Source organism: Maylandia zebra, linkage group LG23 (genome assembly GCF_041146795.1).
Source record: "Maylandia zebra isolate NMK-2024a linkage group LG23, Mzebra_GT3a, whole genome shotgun sequence".
Lineage (NCBI taxonomy): Eukaryota > Metazoa > Chordata > Actinopteri > Cichliformes > Cichlidae > Maylandia > Maylandia zebra.
In genome coordinates, this window is record NC_135188.1 from 13,307,769 (window position 1) to 13,329,893 (window position 22,125).

At 40.6% G+C, this 22,125-nt stretch overlaps 2 protein-coding genes across 3 annotated transcripts in view; one reads left to right on the forward strand and one right to left on the reverse strand.

The window, feature by feature from the left end:
• Nucleotides 1–21,099, reverse strand: gabra5 (gamma-aminobutyric acid type A receptor subunit alpha5). Its single transcript, XM_004552812.3, has 11 exons — nucleotides 20,928–21,099; nucleotides 20,682–20,797; nucleotides 19,717–19,801; nucleotides 19,406–19,524; nucleotides 18,605–18,672; nucleotides 17,666–17,886; nucleotides 13,773–13,855; nucleotides 6,651–6,794; nucleotides 4,105–4,257; nucleotides 3,637–3,848; nucleotides 1–2,107 (listed from the first exon to the last, which is right to left on the reverse strand). The coding sequence occupies exons 3-11, from the start codon at nucleotides 19,797–19,799 to the stop codon at nucleotides 1,805–1,807; spliced, it is 1,386 nt and encodes a 461-aa protein (XP_004552869.1). The 5' UTR covers nucleotides 19,800–19,801; nucleotides 20,682–20,797; nucleotides 20,928–21,099; the 3' UTR covers nucleotides 1–1,804.
• gabrb3 (gamma-aminobutyric acid type A receptor subunit beta3) overlaps nucleotides 5,153–22,125 on the forward strand; it is a 47,960-nt gene continuing 30,987 nt past the window's right edge. The window contains exon 1 of one of the 2 annotated variants that reach the window (XM_004552807.3): nucleotides 5,153–5,605. In XM_004552807.3, coding sequence (XP_004552864.2) covers nucleotides 5,511–5,605 — 95 coding nt within the window. In that variant the 5' untranslated portion in view covers nucleotides 5,153–5,510. The remainder of the gene's footprint in view (nucleotides 5,606–22,125) is intronic. The other variant, XM_004552809.3, reaches the window with a different exon arrangement.

Consider the following 22,125-nt stretch of genomic DNA (forward strand, 5'->3'; position numbering starts at 1 on the left):
TCATGAGCATTATTTATTGCTTCAGATCATTGCATTTAAACAACAGTACAGTATGTATCTAAAATCTCAAATGAATCCAACAAATGAAGTAGTGGCAGGCCACGCAGGCATAAAGTCACATGATTCTGTTCAGTCTGCAGAACTAACTCTGCTGAAGTGAGTGTAGAGCATGCAGCTGCTGTGGAGGACATCACATTATATTCTATTTAAACAATAGTACCTTTTAAAAACGGGAAATGGCTTTCTTGCAAAGGGTTGATGAGAAATGTGAAATGTATTTCATATGAAACAAATATAAAGAAAGGGGTCGGTCATCTTAGCTTAGCATAAAGACTTAAAGTAGAAGGAAACAGCCAGATTGGCTCGGCTTGTTTGTTTCATTTTCTTGGAAAACTTAAAGTTTCCTCAAAGTTCGTTTTCCTGCCCGTGAAACATAGACTGTATAGAAAACACAAACCACTATGATGAAACTCCAAAAGCCGACATCAGCTCATCACACATTTCTTTACATGGTAATCTGTAAAGAAATGTGCACAGCTTACAAGCTCCAGGTGCTGCCCTTCAGCAGACTTCCCCAATGTAGCCAATCAGAATGAAATAAACATCATTCCCAGCTCTAGTCTTTATGCTAAGATAAGGTCTGAACACTGGAGAGCGTCACTACTTACTGCACAGAGAGAGCAGCGTTAATCTTCTCATTACACTCTCAACAAGAAAGCAAATAAAATATTGCCAGAATATAAAATTATTCATTTAGCTCATCGGAATTTTATTTAATGTAATGTGATGAGACCCTTGTCACTGAGACCCTCGTCTCTCATGATAACCTGATTAGTTCAAATCAGTCTTTTAATTACATGACAAAGAGTGACTCTGCTCAAAGCAACCAGATATTGGTTAATAATATTTGCTAGTTATTATCAAAGCTTAGAAACAACAAAGTAACCTAAAAAAATGTCAACATCTCTAAAGCTTAAGCTACTTGGATCATTTCCTAATCCAGTCAATAAAGCGCTAGACTAGAGTAATACTGGTGCTGTATATGCTTTACATAGATGAACCTTACTGGCTTAGTGGTGCCTTTCTAAAAGCTGAGCGTATATACATTTTTCCCAAACTACTACCACACTTGCATACATACAGGATTCTCTACACGAGGACTTGGTAACAGAAGCTGCCACTATCACGTTAGCTTTAAATCGTCCCCCGTTTTATAGGACCAACGGAAACAGGAACAAAACAGTAAATGAGAACTCGCCGTACGAAATGGAGAAAGTCAGCGAAAGCAAACAAGAAGCAGAAACGTTCAAGTAAAAGCTGAAAAACTGGCTTCTGATAAATGTAATAGCAGAGGATTTCAGTGCATTCATAATGAGTTATCACACTCTGAAGGCAACATATTAAGCATGGCTATTCATCTGCTTTTAACAAGGAAGCAAATTTCCATGTGCCCGGGCCCAGCTTCGCAATCCCGGACCTCCGGCCCATTTGTACAAAGTTCGAGTTACAAAGGAGAAAAAAGCCGAGTTCGAGTAATAACACAGGTGCATCTTTTGCATAGCATTTGGCTTTTGCTGAGCCATCATCGAATGTAGACTCAAGGAGAAAATATAAATGCCAAATGCCAAAAAATTTAAAAGATCACAATGTGGCAGAAACGAATCAATAACTGAGTGGTAAAGTGTGACAAATTAAGCTTTTTTTAATCATGTACAAACTCTAAGCAAACATGGCAAAATGTTCTTGAAGCAACGCACATGCAATGTTATCGAACTAGCTAAAAAACATGTCAATGACTCAAGGACTAAGGACTTCTCTGCTGATCTCTGCTGATCACTGGCTCCCTATTGAGATACGTAGCCCAGTACACCAGGTTGAAGGTCCCAAACAGCACGGGGAACACTATCCTGGCCATCTTATCAATCTTGCTGACACTGTTGTAAGTCTTTTTGGGGTCTGGCGCCTTGGTTTCAGGCAGTTTGAGCTGGACAGCCGTGCTGTTTGAAATAGTTGAGATGGACGCGTCCTTCGTTAGGTTGGTTGTGTAATTCACACCAGCTGAACAATTGTTGTTTGGCTTCTTAGACAGAGTTAAAGGGTCTTTCTTCTGTAGAGAAGCAAAATAAAACATTGATTCAATATGCATAAGAAAAAGTGGCACATTCATCATTGAACATAATAAAACAGGTGGATAATATCACAGGCACTCACACACATACACAAGAGCTGAAGGTGAACAATAAAAGATGGCTGGTGAGATCTGAAGGCAGGGATCAACGTCCTTGGGCAGTAATGAACTGGCACTGTGCCACAACACCGGCACACTGAGCAGAGGAGATATTGATCCGGCTTTTTCAACTTCTACGCATCGCCCAATTCATCTCTTACTTTATTATTATTTGGGAAATAAAAATTTTCACTGCGCCCCCTTTTTCTTCTCTCTCCCCACAGCAGATGAAAGCACGGTTTGGCATACCGTGAACAAACTTCAGCGTTTCTCCAATTTTATTCCACTGAGGCAGCACTGATAATAACTTATTTAAACATAATTGACTAAAGAAGAAAGCTGTGTAATTGCTCCTCCTAATCGAGCCAAATGTACTGCCTGAACCATTATCTGTATATAAAAGATGGACAAGCTGAAGCTGAAATTCTTCTAATGATCAGCAGGGGGCGATAATTTTCTTTGGGAAAATGACAGAACATTTTATTTGACATATGACCTCAGTAAATGTTTTCTGATGCGTTTATGGTGTCGGGCGCTAGTTTCACGTCAAATCTAACACAGCATAAGTGGATAATGTAAATCATGGTCTTTATTAGAGTCAATATGTACAACAAATCAGTGTCTTCAGTTTCTCTGTCACATCAGCCCCTACCAACCTGTCACTAATGCGGAAAACCAAGATGATGGTCAAAATCAAGTTAAGGCTTCACGCCAGGACCTCATAGACCAACCCAAACCATCACAGTCTTTTATATACAGTTTATGGGCTACACACAAACATGCAGTAAATTTACACACAACGCATTATGTCTTAACTAGTTAGTTTTTCATTCAAACATATCAAGGGATCCCCTAACAGAGGCATGTTGTACAGCAGCGGTCCCCAACCTTTTTTGCGCCACAGACCGGTTTAATGTAAGACAATATTTTCAAGAACCAGCCTTTAAGATGTCGCAGATAAATACAACAAATGAAAATGATACGACTAAGACAAAAACAATTCATAACACAAGGGAAAAGACCCAGAGAAACCGAGTTAATGATAAAAACCTTGAAAACCATAAATTTCACACCCGAGCCTCAACTCTCGCGGCCCGGTACCAAACGATTCACAGACCCGTACCGGTCCATGACCTGGGAGTTGGGGACCGCTGTTTTACAGGACCTTTATTTTTAAATAAAGTGAGCTTGGCTCTATCAAATATATTGAGCTGTAACAACCAGCTGTAACACTGAGAATACAGGCCAACTTTATGTGAGGAAAAAAATCAATTTTCCAGCCTTCAATATTGACTTTAAAAACTACATCAAGATCTGAAAATGTATTTTCAGTTTTCCTGTTCCAAGAATTCCACTGTAGTTAATCAACAAGAATGTGAGTCGAGGGCAGGTTGGAGCACAGCACGTACCTTTGGCATCTGGGCCTCCATTGCTTTTTTCCCATCCCACGCCCAGCTCCTTTTGGTGAAATAATTAACTGTGGCAAATTCAATGAGGGCAGAGAAGACAAAGGCATAGCACACCGCGATGAACCAGTCCATGGCAGTCGCGTAAGCCACTTTAGGCAGCGAGTTTCGAGCGCTGATGCTGAGAGTGGTCATGGTGAGCACTGTGGTCACACCTGGTGGTGCAGAAAACTGGGTCAGTTTTACTCACCACACTTGCTCTTCAGTTTCTATTCCAGCAGATTAAGTCATAAAAACAGGGCACGTATCAAAGTATTAAAGGCAGATTGTGAAGCCGAGTCACAGAAAAAGACATTTAGGAATATTCACTGCACTCATTTCCCAGCTTTATATTCCCACAGCACATGAAATTTGCTAACATTATGTAAAATATCTGAATTCATTTGATTTCTCTCCTTTTTTCAAACGTACCAAACACGGTCCGTGCTGGCACCGATTCGCGGTTTAGCCAAAAGGAAACCTGTGACAGGATTACAGTCATGAAGCAAGGCATGTAGGTCTGAATGACAAAGTAGCCGATCTTCCTCTTTAGGTAAAAGTGAGCCATCATCACGGTGTATTGACCTGTGGAAAACAGCAGAAATTAGCAATTAGTTATTTTAGTTACTCAATTCCGTATTTTAAAGAAAATAACATGGAGTAAAACTGAGCAAAAACTTCTAAACAACACAAAGAAAAGTGGCATTTATATTTAAAATGCTCTTTTATTTGGAAACACAAAACAAAAAAACGAATTAACCCAAAAAAACTTTTGGCCACTTGGGGGCACTGTAACCTGTCAGTGCAACACTTTTAGGATAAACAGTTGCATTAACCTTCTATTTGAAGTCATGTTATTAGCCACCTGAGAATGCTGGTCCAACCTCCCGTCTTCTTTTAGCTTTTGTTCTGGTCTCCACTAACTTTGGTTCTGCCTACCACAGCTGAACCACTGCAGGCCAGAGGTTCCTAACACATAGTTTATAAATACATTTTTCTCACATGTATGTTAGGAGTTACTTGCGTCGGGTATCACGTCTGACCCCTTAATCTCTGAGACCTTTTACCTTTCCTGAAACATGTGGCCTGTGAGCAGTTGCTACATCGTCACTCTGCACTCTGTGCTCTACATCAAACCACCCGACAATGCCCTGGCCATCATCCAAATGTGTGAATTCGATTATTTAAAGAAAAAAGGTTTGTGGGGAACTCATCATATCTCGTTAACCAACTGAAGATTTCATTTGAAGGATTTTTTATTTTTTTTTCCAAAAATCCTGTTGAGCCATGGAGTCTGATAAACTATAGAAAATCCACAGATGACTGCTGCTTTCTCCTGGCAAAATCCGATTTTTCTGTCTCACTAATCCCTTGTCACAATCTGCATCCTGTATATCTCTCTCTCGCTTCCTCCCCCTCTCTCTCTCTTTCTATGTGCATGCATGCGTGTGTGTGTGTGTGTGTGTGTGTGTGTGTGTGTGTGTGTCTCTGTGTGTGAAAGACAGTCCATCCCATTCTGTCAGGCCAGGCCTTTGATTGGGGACGTACATCCTTGCCTTTGCTGAGCGAGAACACTAAAACAGACCTGGATCAGCGGTGATTACAAGCAGGTGCACAGATGACTGAAGCAGAGGGGGGCTGAGAGGGACCGCAGGAAGGTTTTGTGAGATGCAACAACGAGCATCATGTTCTTAATGAAAAGGGCACCTGTGCTGCCTTCGCTCCGAGGACTAGCAGTGAGCAGCCCTGCTCCGTGGTGGCACGGCCGGGCGAACCCCACTCTGATCTGACCGCCTGCTGGGATTGGAAGTGGATGGAAATCTCCGAGGCGTGAAAAAATGCAGTTGTGGTGGATTTTACTGTTTGGTTTTTGGAGTGTCTGTGGAGAACTGCCATTCATAGCAGAGAACAACGCAGCTATGTTGGTCAACTGGTGAGTACATTTCGAAACCATCTGTTGAGCTTTGCCGCTTTTAATTGTAACCCGGTGTCTTTAACCAAGTGAAATCACAAGTATTCTCAGCTCAGCTCCTCCTCCTCTTCTCACATCATCCTCAGCTTAGCTTGTGAGGTCAAAGGTCATTTCAGCTATTCTCGGCTTGTTAAAGAGGGCTTGCACCCCAGAGTAGTGATACTAATTAAGGACATGATGGCTTTGTGTGTCTGCCCTCTTTAACCAGTCTGAGCTGCAGGGGTGTGTAAAGACAGAATTGCTGTCTATGGCAGAATCTCATCGGTTACTGAGTCTCGGTCTTCCTCCTGTGTAAGCATAGCTGGCTTATTCTTTTTACCATGTAAGAAGCATGTGACGTGCCTCTCGACAAGTGTTCACTTTTCATACACCAGCCAGTGTAAACACCGGCTTGCACCGGCAGATACTGGATCAAGATAGCTATTTCTGTATACATCACACTATAGGAACTCCTCCTCTGTGACAGACTCTCCACCAACAAGCAGCAGAATTGTATTATTGTACTTCTTTACATAACAGAATTAAGCAGATGCCATTTGCCCCCCACCCCACATGCCTCCACTCCAGCAGCCAATCCCTGCGCTGTGACGTCACTTAGTAAAAGCACAACTGATGGGCCTGCAAACGGATTAACCCTACAGACCCAATGGCTCAGACCACGGATAAGTGGTTTTTTTTCACCCCCCCTCCCCTTCCCAGCACCATCCTATCTCTTCTCTTTGCAGAGACAGCTGGCTATGTGTGGGAGGCATCCTCAAATCCTTGTGATTCATTCATTGTCTCTATCCTGCTTGATTTGAAAACAGTTTCTTCACACAATATCTTTGGAACACTATAATAACACGGATAATAGGGTGGAAGTGAGGGCTTAACACAGCCTGAAGCTGGGGTATGACCGCTGCAGTAAGAAGGGAAATAACGGCGAGAGCTAAGACGTAAGAGGTCGTGTGTGTGATGCTGTGGGATGGTTCATCTGTAATCTGAGTCCATTTACTCTTCGCTTTACCTCGGCTGGTGTAGATGTCCTCTGTGCCCGCGTCCTGACCAATCAGGTGATACTGGTTGAGCCGGGACCCTTCCTCCGCAACCACCACCGAGTCAGCCGCTTTCTCGGTCCACCTGTAAACCACCTCCGAGACGGGATAAGCATCTAAGAAAACAAAACACAAAGATGTGCAGTCTTTTAAGACTTTGTTTCAATTTTATTTGGATTTATATCAGGAAGTAATTTTATCCAGTTTCATTAACCGCCATGTTCACAGTTGGTTTCAGGGCAAACAAAAAAGGACAGAAAAAAAACACTACAAACTTTTAAAACACCATTTAAAGGACTTTTCAACACCTACGCATTTCAGATTAGGCGTTGAACGCAATACTTACTGTTCATCAGAGAAAAAAGAACTTATCTGATATTCGCCTGGACTCAGTTTTAATTACATCGCAAAAATATTCTTGAATCTCCCATTTATGAGAAACAGTCCAATAACTAATATCACTCTTTGCTTCAGGAACAATTCTTTAAAATAACATAAACATCGATAATGTCTATGTCCAGATTTGACCTTTAACCTTCTACATAAACTCCCCGAGTCTTCCAGTTTTATAATAACTGCTGAATGAATTCTTGAGTTGTGATCAAAAACACGATTTGTTTAAAATGTGGACACATGGCTGAACTCATTAACTGCAGGTGAAGAGTGTGTTCATTCTCTGCAGCTTTGTGGAGACTCGATAAAAGACATCGTGATGTTGCTCACTGGTTTTGGAGCTCTACATTCTGAAGCCTCGGTGCTAATATGTTGGCCGTGGTGTTCTTTCGGCAGCAGAAAGTGGCCAAGGTTGGGTACAGAGTTTATAGGAGCGCCACACAGACATGAATGCCTGCTAATTAATTCTCAGTAGTAAGTAAATAATTAAGTAAAATCCTAGAATTCAGTCACCAAAACTGGAGACTTTTTGGACGTGCATTAAACACTACAGCAGCGATGCATGTCTTTGTAGCAGCCTGTAATAACGCTTACTCGTGTCGACTATTTTAGCTGGCTTTGCTACTTAGCTTGTTTTAAACACGGCACTCTGAATATCTGTAATAAACAATAAAACTACCATCAGTGATATCGCTGAGGTGAGACATCTGCACAGAGTCCATCAAAGACTCAAAGAGGTTTGAGATGACTAAACTCCAAACCTCATTACAGAAACTACCTTTATGTTGCCAACATCATTTATATTTCTTTAATTTCATGAATAAAAGGAACTCTGAAGCATGCAAGCGTGAGAGTAGCACAGCTGTTTCAGTGGGTCTGTCATTAACTTTAGTTTGCTTCGTCCTTCCTGTCCGTCAAAGTGAAAAACGCTGAAGTGACTGACTGCTTCTGACGCTTTCAGAAAGGATTCGAATATATTATTAGAACAGAAATAAACGGTCTGCTGAATGAATGTCATGTCATGGATTAAACAACACACTCGCACACATAAGCCCCCCCCCCCCAAAAAAAAATACAACAACAAACAAAAAAAAGAACAAAAGTCCTAATGCCACACGAGCCGTCCACCCACGGTGCATGTTCACAATATTATTTTGTGTCCCCTGTGAGCTTTTACTTCCTGTTAAGCAAAGATGAGTTTGATAAATGACATGTTACGTGAATGAAATTATGTAAGAGCTGCATTTTTAGTCACGTCAATGTTCAGATACAGGTGCTGTTTAACAGGAAAAGCAAAAAAAAGTTCCAAATGACTGACAAATGCTAACTTACTGAGTATGATCCAGAAATCCAAAATGTGCCACAAATATCCAGCAGTGTTCATGCAGATGCACTAAAAGGGCCCCAGTCCCTGGATTTTGAGTTCATAGTTTCTTTCTTCTCGAGAATGATTTATGTGATTTATGGACTCTTTATGAATTCTTCATTCTTCTTTGCTTTAAGTTGATCTCTTTGTGTTTTTATATGTTTACTTTACTCCTTGTCAGGTTTATCTACCGATGATTTTGTGGAGTTTGTTTTTAGTTAGCTTCCTCTCTCTTTCTCCTCGCTCTTTTGTATCTTATGTCCAAATTTGCTTCGTTTTTATTTTCTTAACTTATTTCAGCTGCGTCTTTTTTTTTTTTTTTACCTCTGGTGTATGTACAGCCTCAGTCTGAGTCAGAGTGTCTGTTTGTCTTCCTTATAGTTGCACCTCCATTTGTTTAGCTTCTGTCTGAAAATCCTTCATTTTTGTTTTCTATTCATTGTGTCAAAAGCTACACTTGCAAAACATTTTTCTTAATTTATCATGAAAGTGTCCTCATGATGAAAGTCAGTTACTTAGCTAAAATAGTGATAATACCAGAGCTCTTTGAAAGAAAAGTCACCAGTGTGACTTCATTACACAGAGATTAAGTTGAAGTCGCTGTCAAGAGCTCGTGTGTGGCTCTAACATAATCGCCCTGATGTTATATGTGGCACAGTGAGGGGGATTGCTGTGACACGTCAGACTCTTCCTTTTGCTGCCACTACCTCTTCATCCTCGTGCATTTCAAGCTCAATCTTTCATTCATAGCTTCGTTTTAGAAACAAGTGAACTCTGCAAAACGCAAAGGCGGCGATCCCACGCACGATCCCAAGTACAAACTCCACACGTACTGTACAGTAGATGCATCTGTGTGTCTTTCTCTCTCAGTTGTACTGCAGTGCAGAATCCAATCTAACAGTGTTGCACTAATCCAGCAACTGTGGTGTTAGAAGACTTCACTGTAATTTAGATTGACCTCAGTCAACCAGGCTGTGGATTATCGTCTTAAAGAGGCTCCGCGTTGCCTCGAACGAATCTTTGTACATCCGAGTCACAGAATACATTACGCGCTGCACCTACTGTAACACTTCACCCACACTTAAACAGTTCAGAGAGCTTTGTCTGTAGATCGAGGCTTATACACTTGTTGGGAGACAAAAGACCTTTATATAATGACTAAGCCATTCATTGCTCTAAAATAGAAAAAATGAACTTTAAGCCAGTGTCATCACAGACTGAGGGTTATATATGGCACTTTGCTCAAAACCGCTTTCTGCACAGGCTGAAAAGGAGTCTGTGCTTTTTTAGAGAGTTTCTTAAAATATAAAAACGATTCAGAAACAACAGCCACAACGTCGCTGTTTTCCATCCTGCAGGTTGGAGGACTGTCACCTCGTTCTAAAGACTGACCTCAGAGTTATCATTAAAGTGGAGAGAAAGCCCAAGATACCGTAGATCACACTGGTTATGAGTCTGAAAGAGGTCGCTGCTTTAGACTAAAAGTATTCTTGAAAATAAAGTTAAGCCACAAACTGTCATCTTTTACACTCTTTCCAGTCTTCAAGCTAATGGTAATTCCCCAAATCAAACTACACTGCAGTCTGGAAACTCTAAGTAGCACTTTTTGCATATTGGCTTTCGTAATGAAAACTCACCCTTTTCTTTTTCCATAAATCTTTATGATTGAGTTCCAGTTTCTTTGTTTGTATCTGCTATTTACTAGAACTTACTCACTGTCGGAGCCTCAAGTGGGCATTCAAGGAACTGCAGATTTTAGCTTTCTTTTTTTTTTTAAGCCCCAGGGGGTGTTGGTTGTTTACAACAGCGTACCTTAAAGGTCAGTGTGAACAAACCTAAAAACAGGTGAAACACTTCCGTTGTGTCAACCCTGATACACTACAGTTCTTAATGACAATGTATGCTCACAGTGAATACACTTTATTCTCTGTAGCCACTTCTACATAACACAACAAACACACAAGACAGCAAATAGTACTTTAAAAAGGTTAAATATGAAAATTTTCTTGGCCACTCATTTCTCTTAAAATAATGCAAAAAATATATATTGTTTTTATGTTATTGATTTACAGATATGTAGGAAGATTTGGACCTGATTTGGTTCACCAGCTCGTTCCACATAGTAAAAAACATTTTTATTTTATGGTAACTATGAGAGAAATTCAAACATTTATTACAAATATCAGCTATAAAGTTTAAAAAAATGTTATTGCATTACAGCTGTTGCAACAAAACCACAAACCTTACTGCTCATCACAGTCGGCGAACAAGCTCAAACACTCAGAAACTTCATCTGTAAAACATCTTTACATACAGGAAGTCACTGTACATGTGGCCCATAAAGCAGCCAGTGTACTTCAGACATGCCTGAGAAAATCAGAGAGACCCAAAGGGTTGAAAACACTCATTACCACTCAGACGGGTGGTGGCGAGGCCACTAGTCTCGTGTGAGTATATTTTAAGCATAGGAGATTTCTTTATTAAAAGACCCAAACATTGAGACGCTTCTGCATAAACTGCAGTGTTAACGGGAGCTGTATATCACAGTAATAGAATCAGGCCTACGTCTGTCTAAAACCTATACAGATACACGTGGACATATAAATACATTTATTAGTAACCAAATTAAAAACATCCTTTTCAAAGGTTTATGTCATATTTTCAGTTTAACTGTGACTCTGTTCCCTGTTTCGGTCCTGATAGTGTTTTCTGCCCATCATTAAGTGCAAAAAAGAGACAAATGAAAGTAAGAAATCATCCTGATAAATGTGGTTTGTGTGCATATATCTGAACATGGAGCACTTCTATTTATCACCCAGAGTGTAATCTAAAATTAGAAAAAACAGCCTTTCAGACTGAGTAAGAACGTTCGTCTTACTTTGTTTTGTATTTGCATTTCGGTTCATTTACAGGTGCATGAATGATCTGAGCAATTACTTCAGCTGTGAAAAATTGAGACGCCGGCAAGAACACGACTCCAGATTAGCATTTTCCCATGCTAACACTCAAACATGAGGACAGAATAGTGTCGCAAGAGTCCAGCACGCTAGCGTGCCATGTTAGACTTTTTCTTGTATTATGATGTTTTTTAACGGCGTTTTTACTGAGGTACAAATAAATCTTTGTAAATTCAGGCAAAAAGAAACCATCTGTTATGGCGAGTGAATTGTAATTAAGGCTGTACGACAGTTGGCACACACACTGAGATTGTGAATCGACTGCTGTAGACGAAAACTTCACCAGAATTGTCGGCTCTTTTTCAAAAGTTGGTTTGGAATTTTGGAAGTCGTATGTAAGGAGGTACACTAAGAGAATCAAAGAGACTACAGGTGTAATGTGACTAAAACAAATTAAGATATATACGCATGGTCACGTGGCCACCAGTGTGACCACAAAACAAGACCTGCGTGTTGCTCTGGTGTATTTACATCAGGTAAAGGCTTTCTGTGCATCACACACTTCCTTTAAATTGTGTCACAGCGATGAGCGACAGCAGGCACACAGACACTGGTGGTTGTACATTTCAGTCCATGAAAGGTGATTAACACAACAGCAAAGGAAAGGTCTACTGTAGCTTTGAAAGCTTTGAGCTCACGGGTGAGTGCTGTCCATTAGGTCAGAGGATTAGCTTGGGTTAATGGAGTTGGAGAAAACAGGATGTATCGCACGTTAACTTTTACAGCTCACAGCCTTTCACCTTCATCACGATAGATCACAACTTAGCAAAGCTACAATAATACATACTGCAGCCACACTTCCATCACTGCTTTTGTTGAGCTTAATTATTTGTGTTATTTGGACAGTTTGGAACGATTTCCACTTATTTTATTTTTGTAGTTAATACTGATGGTTAACATAGCTTTCAGCCTTTGATGGGTTTTCACATTTTTCCATTCAAGGATATCAAATTTTAAAAGAATCTTCACAAAATTAAAGAGATTCTGTTGCTTTTTTGTTACAACTTTTATTGTCAGTGTTTTTTCTTTGTGTATTTGCAATGAGCTGCTGTATGCAATAGACTTTGTCTGTTACACTAAATCTGCAAGAAACCAAGCAACTAGTGCTGTATTTAAACTTACATAATTAATTTAAAGTGGCGCTTTTATGCATTTCCTTATTTCCTGTCATAAATCTTCTGTTCCAGTGGACACTGGCATTATAAAAAGGCTCAGTATTTACACACAAACCCCCTGTGAGCCCAAAGCTCCGCCTGCCAACTGATCTCAGTTCACTCATTTCATCACGGGTGTTATACTGTTGGATCTGTGTGATGTCAGTGAGAGTAGATACATGGCCATTCCCCTTACTTTCGGTTTTAACCTTCTGTTTATGACTGACAGCCAATCAGAGCAAAGCTCGCTTGCCTTAGAATGGAGAGGAGGGGTAGCACTAAGGTCCACCTTGATATGAGGAAGAAAACCTTGATCTGTGAATCATACAATATTAAAAATATGGAGCTAAAAATGAGAAGAACAGCTCCTCTGTGAGGAGGTTTCGATTGTCAGGGATCCCTGATGGACTTCAAGTAGAGTTCATCAACTTCACAGCAGTTGTTCTCTTAATTAGCTGCTGCGATTATCCCTGCACTTGGTTTCACCTGCCGGTAAGGTGACCAAAGTAGCTGTGGGAGCAGCTAAGTGTCAGCATGCGGCAAGCGCACTCATGAGGACTGCGATCACTATGTCATGTCAGTGGCAGGGAAAGCCTCAAATGCTAATCTGAAGCTTACAGAACAGGAGCTCCCCAGATATTTTTGGACCGTGTGAGACAAGCTGACTAACATAGAAGTCACATGGAAGGTGGCGGTTTGGCGGTTCATGTGCAAAAGTATGTCCAGATTTCTAAGGTTACCTTGGTGGTAAATTTAGATTTGGTGTGTGTGTTTATGTCTCTAGCTGCTTCCAGTGTGTGTGCATGTAGGGTAGCTGTTTCAGAAATTTCCCATTAAATGTAGCCGAGCCAGTGAAGGGTGCAGAGGAGCAGCCCTGACATGTTGATTAATGGCTTCATCAGGAGGAGTGTGTCAGTGTCTACATGGCTCTCCTGCACCACCGCAACAATAGCTTTACACCTGAGGGACACGGCCTGTCAAACGCACTAACGTTCATCCGTCCCTATGCCCTCTGCATGGAGAAAGACACTGAAACCGATGCCATGTCAAAACTACATGCTGCTTTTCTTTCTGGTGTACCCCCTTTTTCGAAAAGTTTGCTAACTATTTTAACATCACTCTAGTTCCGGATGCTGACATAAAACATTTACATCACACCTTTTCCTGTATTATTAAAGACTCATTATGTGCAGTGGGCATTTGCTTGAAGGTGCATTTACTTACAGCTTCCAAATTTAAGGGGACAAGCATGAGCATCCATTGGAAAGTCCTCCAGCTGCATGGGACATTCAGCAGAGATGGTAAGCCTGAAAGAAAAAGGCAGAAAATGAACTGACTACATCATTATCATGATCACCTCGTTCACAATTAAACACAACCCCTTATTATAAATTGTGTTTAATGTTGTAAACAGCCATTTATAAACAGAAATCTCCCTTTGTCTTCATTAGTGTCTCAAATAATTAACGGTAGAGCGAAAAGCAATTTTCCCAGTGTAGAGCAAAAAGCATCTGAACCAGCAGAGGGACCCGTGATGAGCTTTGGTCTGTGGAGAAAGGATGCCACCTGTCTGTGGGAATACAACAATGCAGCAAATGAAGCTTCAGTGGAAATAAAAACGGGGAAACAAATGATCTAAAGTGTGAACACAGCTCAGCCACACAGGCAGCCAATGGACCACCAGGTCTTATATAACACTGCCATCTGCTGGTCACATGGAGAACAATGAGAGCTGCTACTATTCAAATGAATGCACCATGGTAACAGGACGTGCTATATTTCACTGGGATGACATATTTTCTATTTCAGTATACAAATCCTGTGATCACTTGATTAACTTGATTTCTTGTGTACATTCACCTTGTTTCTACTTTTGTATTTGGGGGGGGCGTTGTTTGACGTTTCTTGGTTGTAGTCTAGTTGTGACCATTTAGGAAAGTTTACTAAACTTTGCCCCACGGCTGCTCCTGATCTGCTTGCCTTCATCTGTATGACCCAAACGTTGGATTTGCTCTCTCTGGTGTATTTTTGTCTTACTTGGTGATCATTACAATTCCAGGTGTGGTTGTGACTCTCACATTGATTTAAATAATGGATCATAGTATGTTTTCCACCAAGAATACCTCACAAACAGGGCCGTCAACCTCCGTTAAGTGTATGAATCACATTCAGTCCAGTTGATCTGTGCAACCATTTCAAATATCTAATTTTCCCTTTCTTGAGTAAAAATGTGTGAGTTCACTCGCATTTAATGAACCCCTCTTTTATGAAACAGATGATCAGTCTGCTGCGAGTACATGTGCAATTTATCGCTCATAGTTGATCTTGTGAGGTGTCAAACCTCCACAAATCTAAGGAATTATATATCTAAAAAAACACAAGACTCCAACAACACACTGAAATCTACAGATGTGGATGTCCATATATTTTTATAACAGTGCTGATATTATTTAAAACATGTGCTTATTAATCACATTAAAATAACATATTCTTATATTGTTATACTATATTACTTTTATTTCACTTTTAATACTTTGACACTTGCGCATTAAACATTGTAACGCAATGCAAAGTCTCGATTCAAATGTGCAACGACACCTGCTCGGTCTTGTTGTGCTGAGCAAACTGACGGCAGACAAAACTAAAGAAGATATTTCTGCAATATTTTGAAGTTACTGCAGTTACTTTATATGCAGTACAATATCAAATTAAAGTTCATTTTATTTTTTCCTCAAAGTTTTTAGTTTTGCCACCAATTTTTTTGCAGCAAACGTTAGTTTTGAGTTTTAGTTGACTGTCATAATCCTGCACAGCAGAAGGATTTCTTCATTTTGAACCACATCTGCTGTCTCGGCTGTTTCGTGTGAATAAAATCCACACGGCACAGAGCACGAGCCTCGATGTGAGAGAGAGAATCAAAGATGAATACAGATAAGCTTGGGATTCACTGAATACATCACAGAGCAAAATATACTTTCTAAAAAATTGTCACTGCTCGCTGTGTCTGAATAGGACCCCCTAGTGGTGATTGTGTTATATTGTTACAGCCGATTATCTGACTGGAGGAGTTGAATTTAGGTTTTGTTGTTATTGAAACATGCGACATATGCTGGAAAATATAGTTGTCCTTCTTTTCAGTTTTTTGCTTCACTCCTTTCTTGAACAGAGAATAACATCTTTATGGATTTATAAACCAATGTGTCTAAATGACAGCTCTGAAAGCAAAAACATGCATTAACTATCGTAGTCAAAGGAGCTTGCAAAGAAAAGCGTCTGGACTTCTTTAAGTTGCTTGAAGACGTTTCACCTCTCATCCGAGAAGCTTCTTCAGTTCTAAGGTCAAATGGTGGAGAGTCCCAGATATAAACCTAGTGGGAGTATCCCCCCACATAGGGACAAAAGGACCCCCTGATGATCCTCTAGTCGCCTGAGCCAAGGTGGGAAACTGAGCGTGGGTCCCAATCAGCCAGAGTTTCGGGTGTGTTCATTGTGAAACCTGGCCCCACCTTATCATGCGAATTCCTGAGGTCAGATGGCCCAGGATGTGAGTGGGCGTTAAGGCGTCTGGGAAGGGATCTCAAAACTGGATTATAGATGGAAGAGAGTTGGTGTCGTAAACCCCCGCCTCTGTTCAAAGATGGTCGCTCACAGAGTCAGCTCGCTGACTGAGAACCTTCACAGACATGCATTAACTATCACTTTTCATGGCATTAAATAGATGGAAAACTTGAGAAAGATTATTGATAAAACAGTTTAAATAAATTAAACGTAAGGTAAAAGCATCACTAATATTATCCTGGTATTGTTTCTGCTGATTGCCATGTCAGCACTTACAGTATCGGTACAACAGCAGGTGTTTAATTCTGTCCTGTTTTAGATTAATTACTCCTAAGTGAATCATGTTTGACACACAGCGTTTTGTTTTGAGACTTCTACATCATCAGATCATTTAGTTAGTCAAACACATACAGATGTTAATAAATCATACTGACCAATAAAAAGAGTGCAGGTAAATTACCAGATGATTAAAAGGATGACTGATGCTTTCACTATGTTATTTCACCGAGGTCCATGTTATTGGATTATTAGGAAGTTATTGCGTGTTTTGGGCCATATTGTGCATAATGTGGCATTGCACTGTCTGGAAGAAACCTTCATGTTTCTCTAAGGGATCTTTTCATCCTACAGCAGCTGGGGCACTGCACACTGCAGAACGACGAACGCAGGAGAGGAGAGTAAGACATGGCTAAAATGTTCCGCTAATAACCTCGTTCCCAGAACACAAATGCATTAATGGGCTGCCTTGAACTCGTTTCTAATGGCTCGTAGCGTTGGAAAATGTGCTGTAGATTTGTAGCAATTTCAAAGTAAGAGGATCGATAATGATTTTTGACACGCAGCCATGTCCATTTCCTCAAACTTCCTTTGTTAATATTTGATTTGCAGGATTTATTGACCTGATAAGATGATGACGCAGCACTGAAATGAAAGTGGATGTAAATGAGATGGTTCTATCTAGAATACATTTCTTTCCACAGCACAGAGTCTAATGTATTATGCATCCACAAGCCATTCTCTGAACTAATAATGAGTGGATTAGTATGCTTTATGCAAGGAAAAAATCTCTTTCCAGTTGTTAAGGCGGCACAAACTGAGAACAAGACGCATTCTTGAACTGTATGCATCCTTTGAAAGAGCCAGAGCATGTGAAATCTGGGCTGCGAACAGCTTGTGCTGTTTTCAAAGTAAAGCTTTCTGTGACGTGGTGACAGAGTTAGTTAATAGTAGAGGAGAGAACAGAGCACTGGGTCAAAGCAAACATTTCCAGTTCCCCTGACCTCCAGTTTACAGTGTGAGGACAACATGATGACGCATCAATGCACCACTGAGACACAGAGTATAAATGTGTGGGCTGTATTAGAGCAGCGGGGGTCTTAAAAACCATTACCAAAGGAATATCGCAGACTGATAGAGGTTTCAGTCATCGCTCCAGGTTTAATTGGATTATACAATATCTTTAAACATGGCTAGCCAGCTCTTATGAGTCAAGGTTTGTAATGTAAGACTGGCTGGAAAAGAAATGCTTTCAGTTCAAGCTGGATAAAACGTTTGCTTACCTCATGGTGTAGAGAAGAGTCCCATCATCCTTCAGCCGCAGCAGCTTGTTAGGTGTAGTCATATTATGTGCAATGGACTTTTTCCCGTTGAGGAAGAAGGTGTCAGGGGTCCAGATGTTGCTGGCTAGAAGATTATTCAGGGCAAGCATTTCCATCGGGCCTTTGAAGCAAAGTCGCTCATCCTTCCAGCTTTGGCGGAAGAATACGTCGATGGTGTATTCCTGCAGGAAAACAGCTCAAACCCATGAATATGAGAGAAGTCACGTATGCATCTAAACAAATTGATGGAATAAAGAAAGTTTATGATGATTAACTAGTGCTCAGTCCTGAAATTGTCTGTTTCTCCTACAATAGTTCAACAATAGTTCACAGTTCTTACAGGAATTGGTACATTTTGTTCATATATTTTGTGAGGTTTTTTTTCACTCCTTTTTGCATAAAAATGACTAAAAACTGTGATTAGAAGATTATGGAATATTTGCTTCAGATAAAGGAAACAGTATTTGGCATGAGAAACACAAACAAAGCCAATAAAAAGTCATCCTTTGTAAAATATAACAGAGTTACGTGTGATCGCACTCGGGCTCATTTGAGGGTTAAGAAGGAGCAGCAGAGTGATTAGTGAAATCTAACATCATGCAGCTTAGGTTCAGGTGTGATCCCTTCACCAAGCTGAATGTGTGATCGTTGCCTTTTATTGGTGTGTTCAACAACATTATGCAAAAATCAAGCCATATTTCCTGAATCGTGGTTAAGAGGTGAAAAATGGAAACATTTAAATCTGTTCAATTCTGGCACAATTTGGATCACTTTCTTCAAACCTGTGGAACAGGACGGTAAAAAAGTAGACTTGTAATTTCTGTAATTAAAGTTCTGATAAGGCCAGGTTTTTAACTTAAAATATGTATGCATTTAGTATATTTGCAGTGTGATTATTACCATTTCGGTGTCAGAGACCGGACCAAAGCTGGTGACAAAGATGTTGGTTTTGATCTCCGTCACCTTCTCTGTAAGAAAACACAGAACACAGTGAGCCTCCAGAGCAGACATCAGCATCCACAACATCATCTGGTCTAAATATGAGGGACTAGGTTCTTGCTTCTTTGGGCAGAGATTAAAGTTTAACAGGCCAAATCTCTAATTTCATTTTATCTGAAAAACTAATCCAGTGTGACATTTGGGTTTGTAAAATTTAGGTTCTTCCACAAAAAATAAATAAATAAAAATAAAATTAAAAATGGCATATCGTGGATTATTTGATGGGGTGACTGCAGTCCATCTTTTGAAAAGTCACTTCATCTCTGCTATGTTTAATACTGTTTAAGCCACGGTAAGATTTTTATGCCTGCATATTGTTCAGTAATTAATGCATGACACCTTTGAAGCTGGGCCAGTGGGCATTCTCTATATTTTAATGTTTATGTGTTTACACATCAAACCAGATTTTTTTTTTCAGTTTGATAAATATAATTTATGGGAACTTAACTTTACAGTCGCTGCAGAACAAAGGACCCACCGTCCAACCAGAGATGAAGTGGTTCTCTCAAGGTCACAGTAGCACGCTGCATACTTCACAGTGCCATTAAATCATACTTAGCTGAGGTCATAACAGCTCGTCATGTGTCTCGTGAATACAGACTAATTTTCTGGGCCGAGCAGAAGGCAGATGTTGCGGTGCGGAGCATTTTTTCTCTGAGGGGAGAAAATTTGTGTCGAGGTTTAAACATTCGCTGGGCTTACCTCCCAATCCGGGCCGGAGTCTGTTGTCGTAACCATCCAGAAGTCCGTCCAGGATGCGCGTGAAGATGGTAATATTGTCATTTAATTCTGCCTCTTTTGGAGTTATCTCCTGGGAGAAGCTGGAGGAAACACAGAAACAGAAAGCTGATCCTGGACACGGGTGGATTAGAAAAAAAAGGATGTCATATAAACACCTTTAACTTTCTGTAAAATTATTTAAAAATATTGAACAATCAATTCCTATTTATTAAGCAATGAGCTGTGAAAAATGTGCCATTACAGTGTGCTAACATTAAGAGTCAGTTCCTTACCTCAGACGGCAGGTGATGCTCGCAAGCAAGACACAGAACCACAGACGCCTCATTGCAAAGCTGCAGCACATTCCATCGCCCATTCCTGAAAAAGACACACACGCAGTAGTTTAAAACTTGAATACCTTTTTTTATTATTACTGCCAGGGCTAACTCTTAGTTCAAAATAATCAGAACTTAGTTCCGTTTGAGAGCTTTTGAGATGTGACCTTGTTGGCACATCATGTTGCCTTTTTTGGCAGAGGAAACTAAGTCAAATATTAGATGATCTGCACACTGTCCCCCAGAAACTCTGCACTCACTCCAAGCCTATGGGTTCAATAAATCTTTAACAGCTCCACTACAGGAAATGTGTGACAGAATCAATTCAGCATCTCGCAGCGCAGTGGCCATCAGCCTTCCTAAACACTAGGCAACATCTGTAAGACATGCAGATGTTCAGACCTTCAGCGGAGGTGTGACAAGAAAAAATGAAAAGCTGATAAATATCCAGTGCAGCTTTCACGGCTCAGACATGCAAACAGTGAGTTCCTTCTTTGTTGGAGCCCCTCTATACCCACCCATCTCACTGCAAAAGCCTCTGTTCAAAGGACTGGCGCTGTGTGAGCTCTGCTGCGTGTATATCCAGGTGAAATGCCTCCACCTGTGCTGCATCTACAAGATTCCTTTCTGCACCACAGCTGGACTCTTTTAACCCGCGTCTGTGTTGCTGTGACTGAAGGTACTCTTCACTGAATCATCTGAAGTCCGACACAGATCTCTACAAGCTGATTAAACTCCCGTGAGGAGGACGGTGTCTGCGGGTCCTTCGTAATCAGCAGCAGCAGCAGCAGCAGCAGCAGACCTCGGGGATACTCTTTTCTTTTCTAGCCTGTTCACTAATCCGTGCTACTACATCTCATACTGTAGTGGCCTAAAATAACGCGGTGCTGCACAGGAGCCGAGACGCAGTTACCAAAGCTTACCACACAAGACGATGCGCAGTCAAACTTCTCCGCAGGTCTCTCACACACACGCAGACTGCACTGTTCACAATTTGGCATCAATTCCTAAGGCCGACACCTCCATCCGCGCACAATAACTGTATGTTGGAAAGAGAGAGGAAGAAGATGTGGACTGACTTCACTGTCAGCGAGCTTTATTTCTCCCCAGAGCGATTAAAAGGTTGGCAGCGAAAAAATAAAGGCTTCCCAACACTTGTGCTGACTGACCATCCTTTAGTTTGGTCTCCGAGGAGCCGCGAGCACAAAGCCAGCTTAGCAAAAAATCCAATAGTGTATCCAAAGGAAAAGCTGAGTGCAAATGTAGAGTTTGGTGCGAAATGAGCAGGCGAGCGTGCAGAGAAGCGGGAGGATGTGTGGCCAGTGAGCGGAGGAGAGATGCTGTAGAGGGATGAGAGACGGAGAGGGGAGGGAGGGGGAGGTGGCAGAGGGAGGCAAAAAAAAAGAGGCAAAAATCAAAGTGTCCGTAGTAATAATCCACAGCATGAGAGCCATCAGCAATATTAGCCGTAAAAGCTTTACTTATTTAATGTGAGGTTAAAGCTACACAAACAGAAGTGGCTTATTTTCATTTCAACGCTGTTCTATTGTTTTAACAGGCAGCTGCACTCATGGTATACTGCACTGATCTACTGCTCCCCTCCAGTGCTCTAGTGTATTTGCAAACTACAAATTATTTGTATTTTATCAACATCCAGTGACATCCACCGTACCCACTGTATCTAGACTGTAGTAAAAAGAAGGATGCGTCTACTTCCAATTTATTTATTTAAAAGGGACAATGCAGTTCAACATAGTTCCAATATAGAGCACGAAACTCTGCAATGCTGCACATCACAGTTTATAGCTATTGCTCATTTCCAACCCTTGTCCCTCATTATATATAATACATTTATACTATGTTACAACATTTAGTTACATAAAACCGTAATATATCATCAATATAATATAAAACTATCAAAAATTCGCAGTGTAAGATAAACCTTTTCTCTGTTTTTATAGTGTGTTTTTTTCCGAGTCTGAACAGTAAAGCTGAAGCCCCATGTTTCAAAAGGACAGCAGAGGGCGACTCTTTTTGGTTCGTCTATAGAAGTCTTTGTGAAAAAAGAGCCTACTGCTATCAAAATCTGACCCAAGTAAAGACTTTCCCGATGAGTTTATGTTCTCAGTCACCATTTCCATATTTTATTAATTACAATAAGATTTCCACTTTGTAAATTATGGCCCCAGTTAGAATGAAAAAGAGCAATCAAGCTAACTCTCCTTTAGGGAGGACCCTTTTAGATAAGTTGTCAACTTAAAAAAATTAAAACTCAGTTAAATAGCCTCATTAAGAAGTCTAGTTTATTTTGTATGCACAGAAGCTAAAATATACATTTAGTGTCAGTTTCTGTGCCCCACATACTAA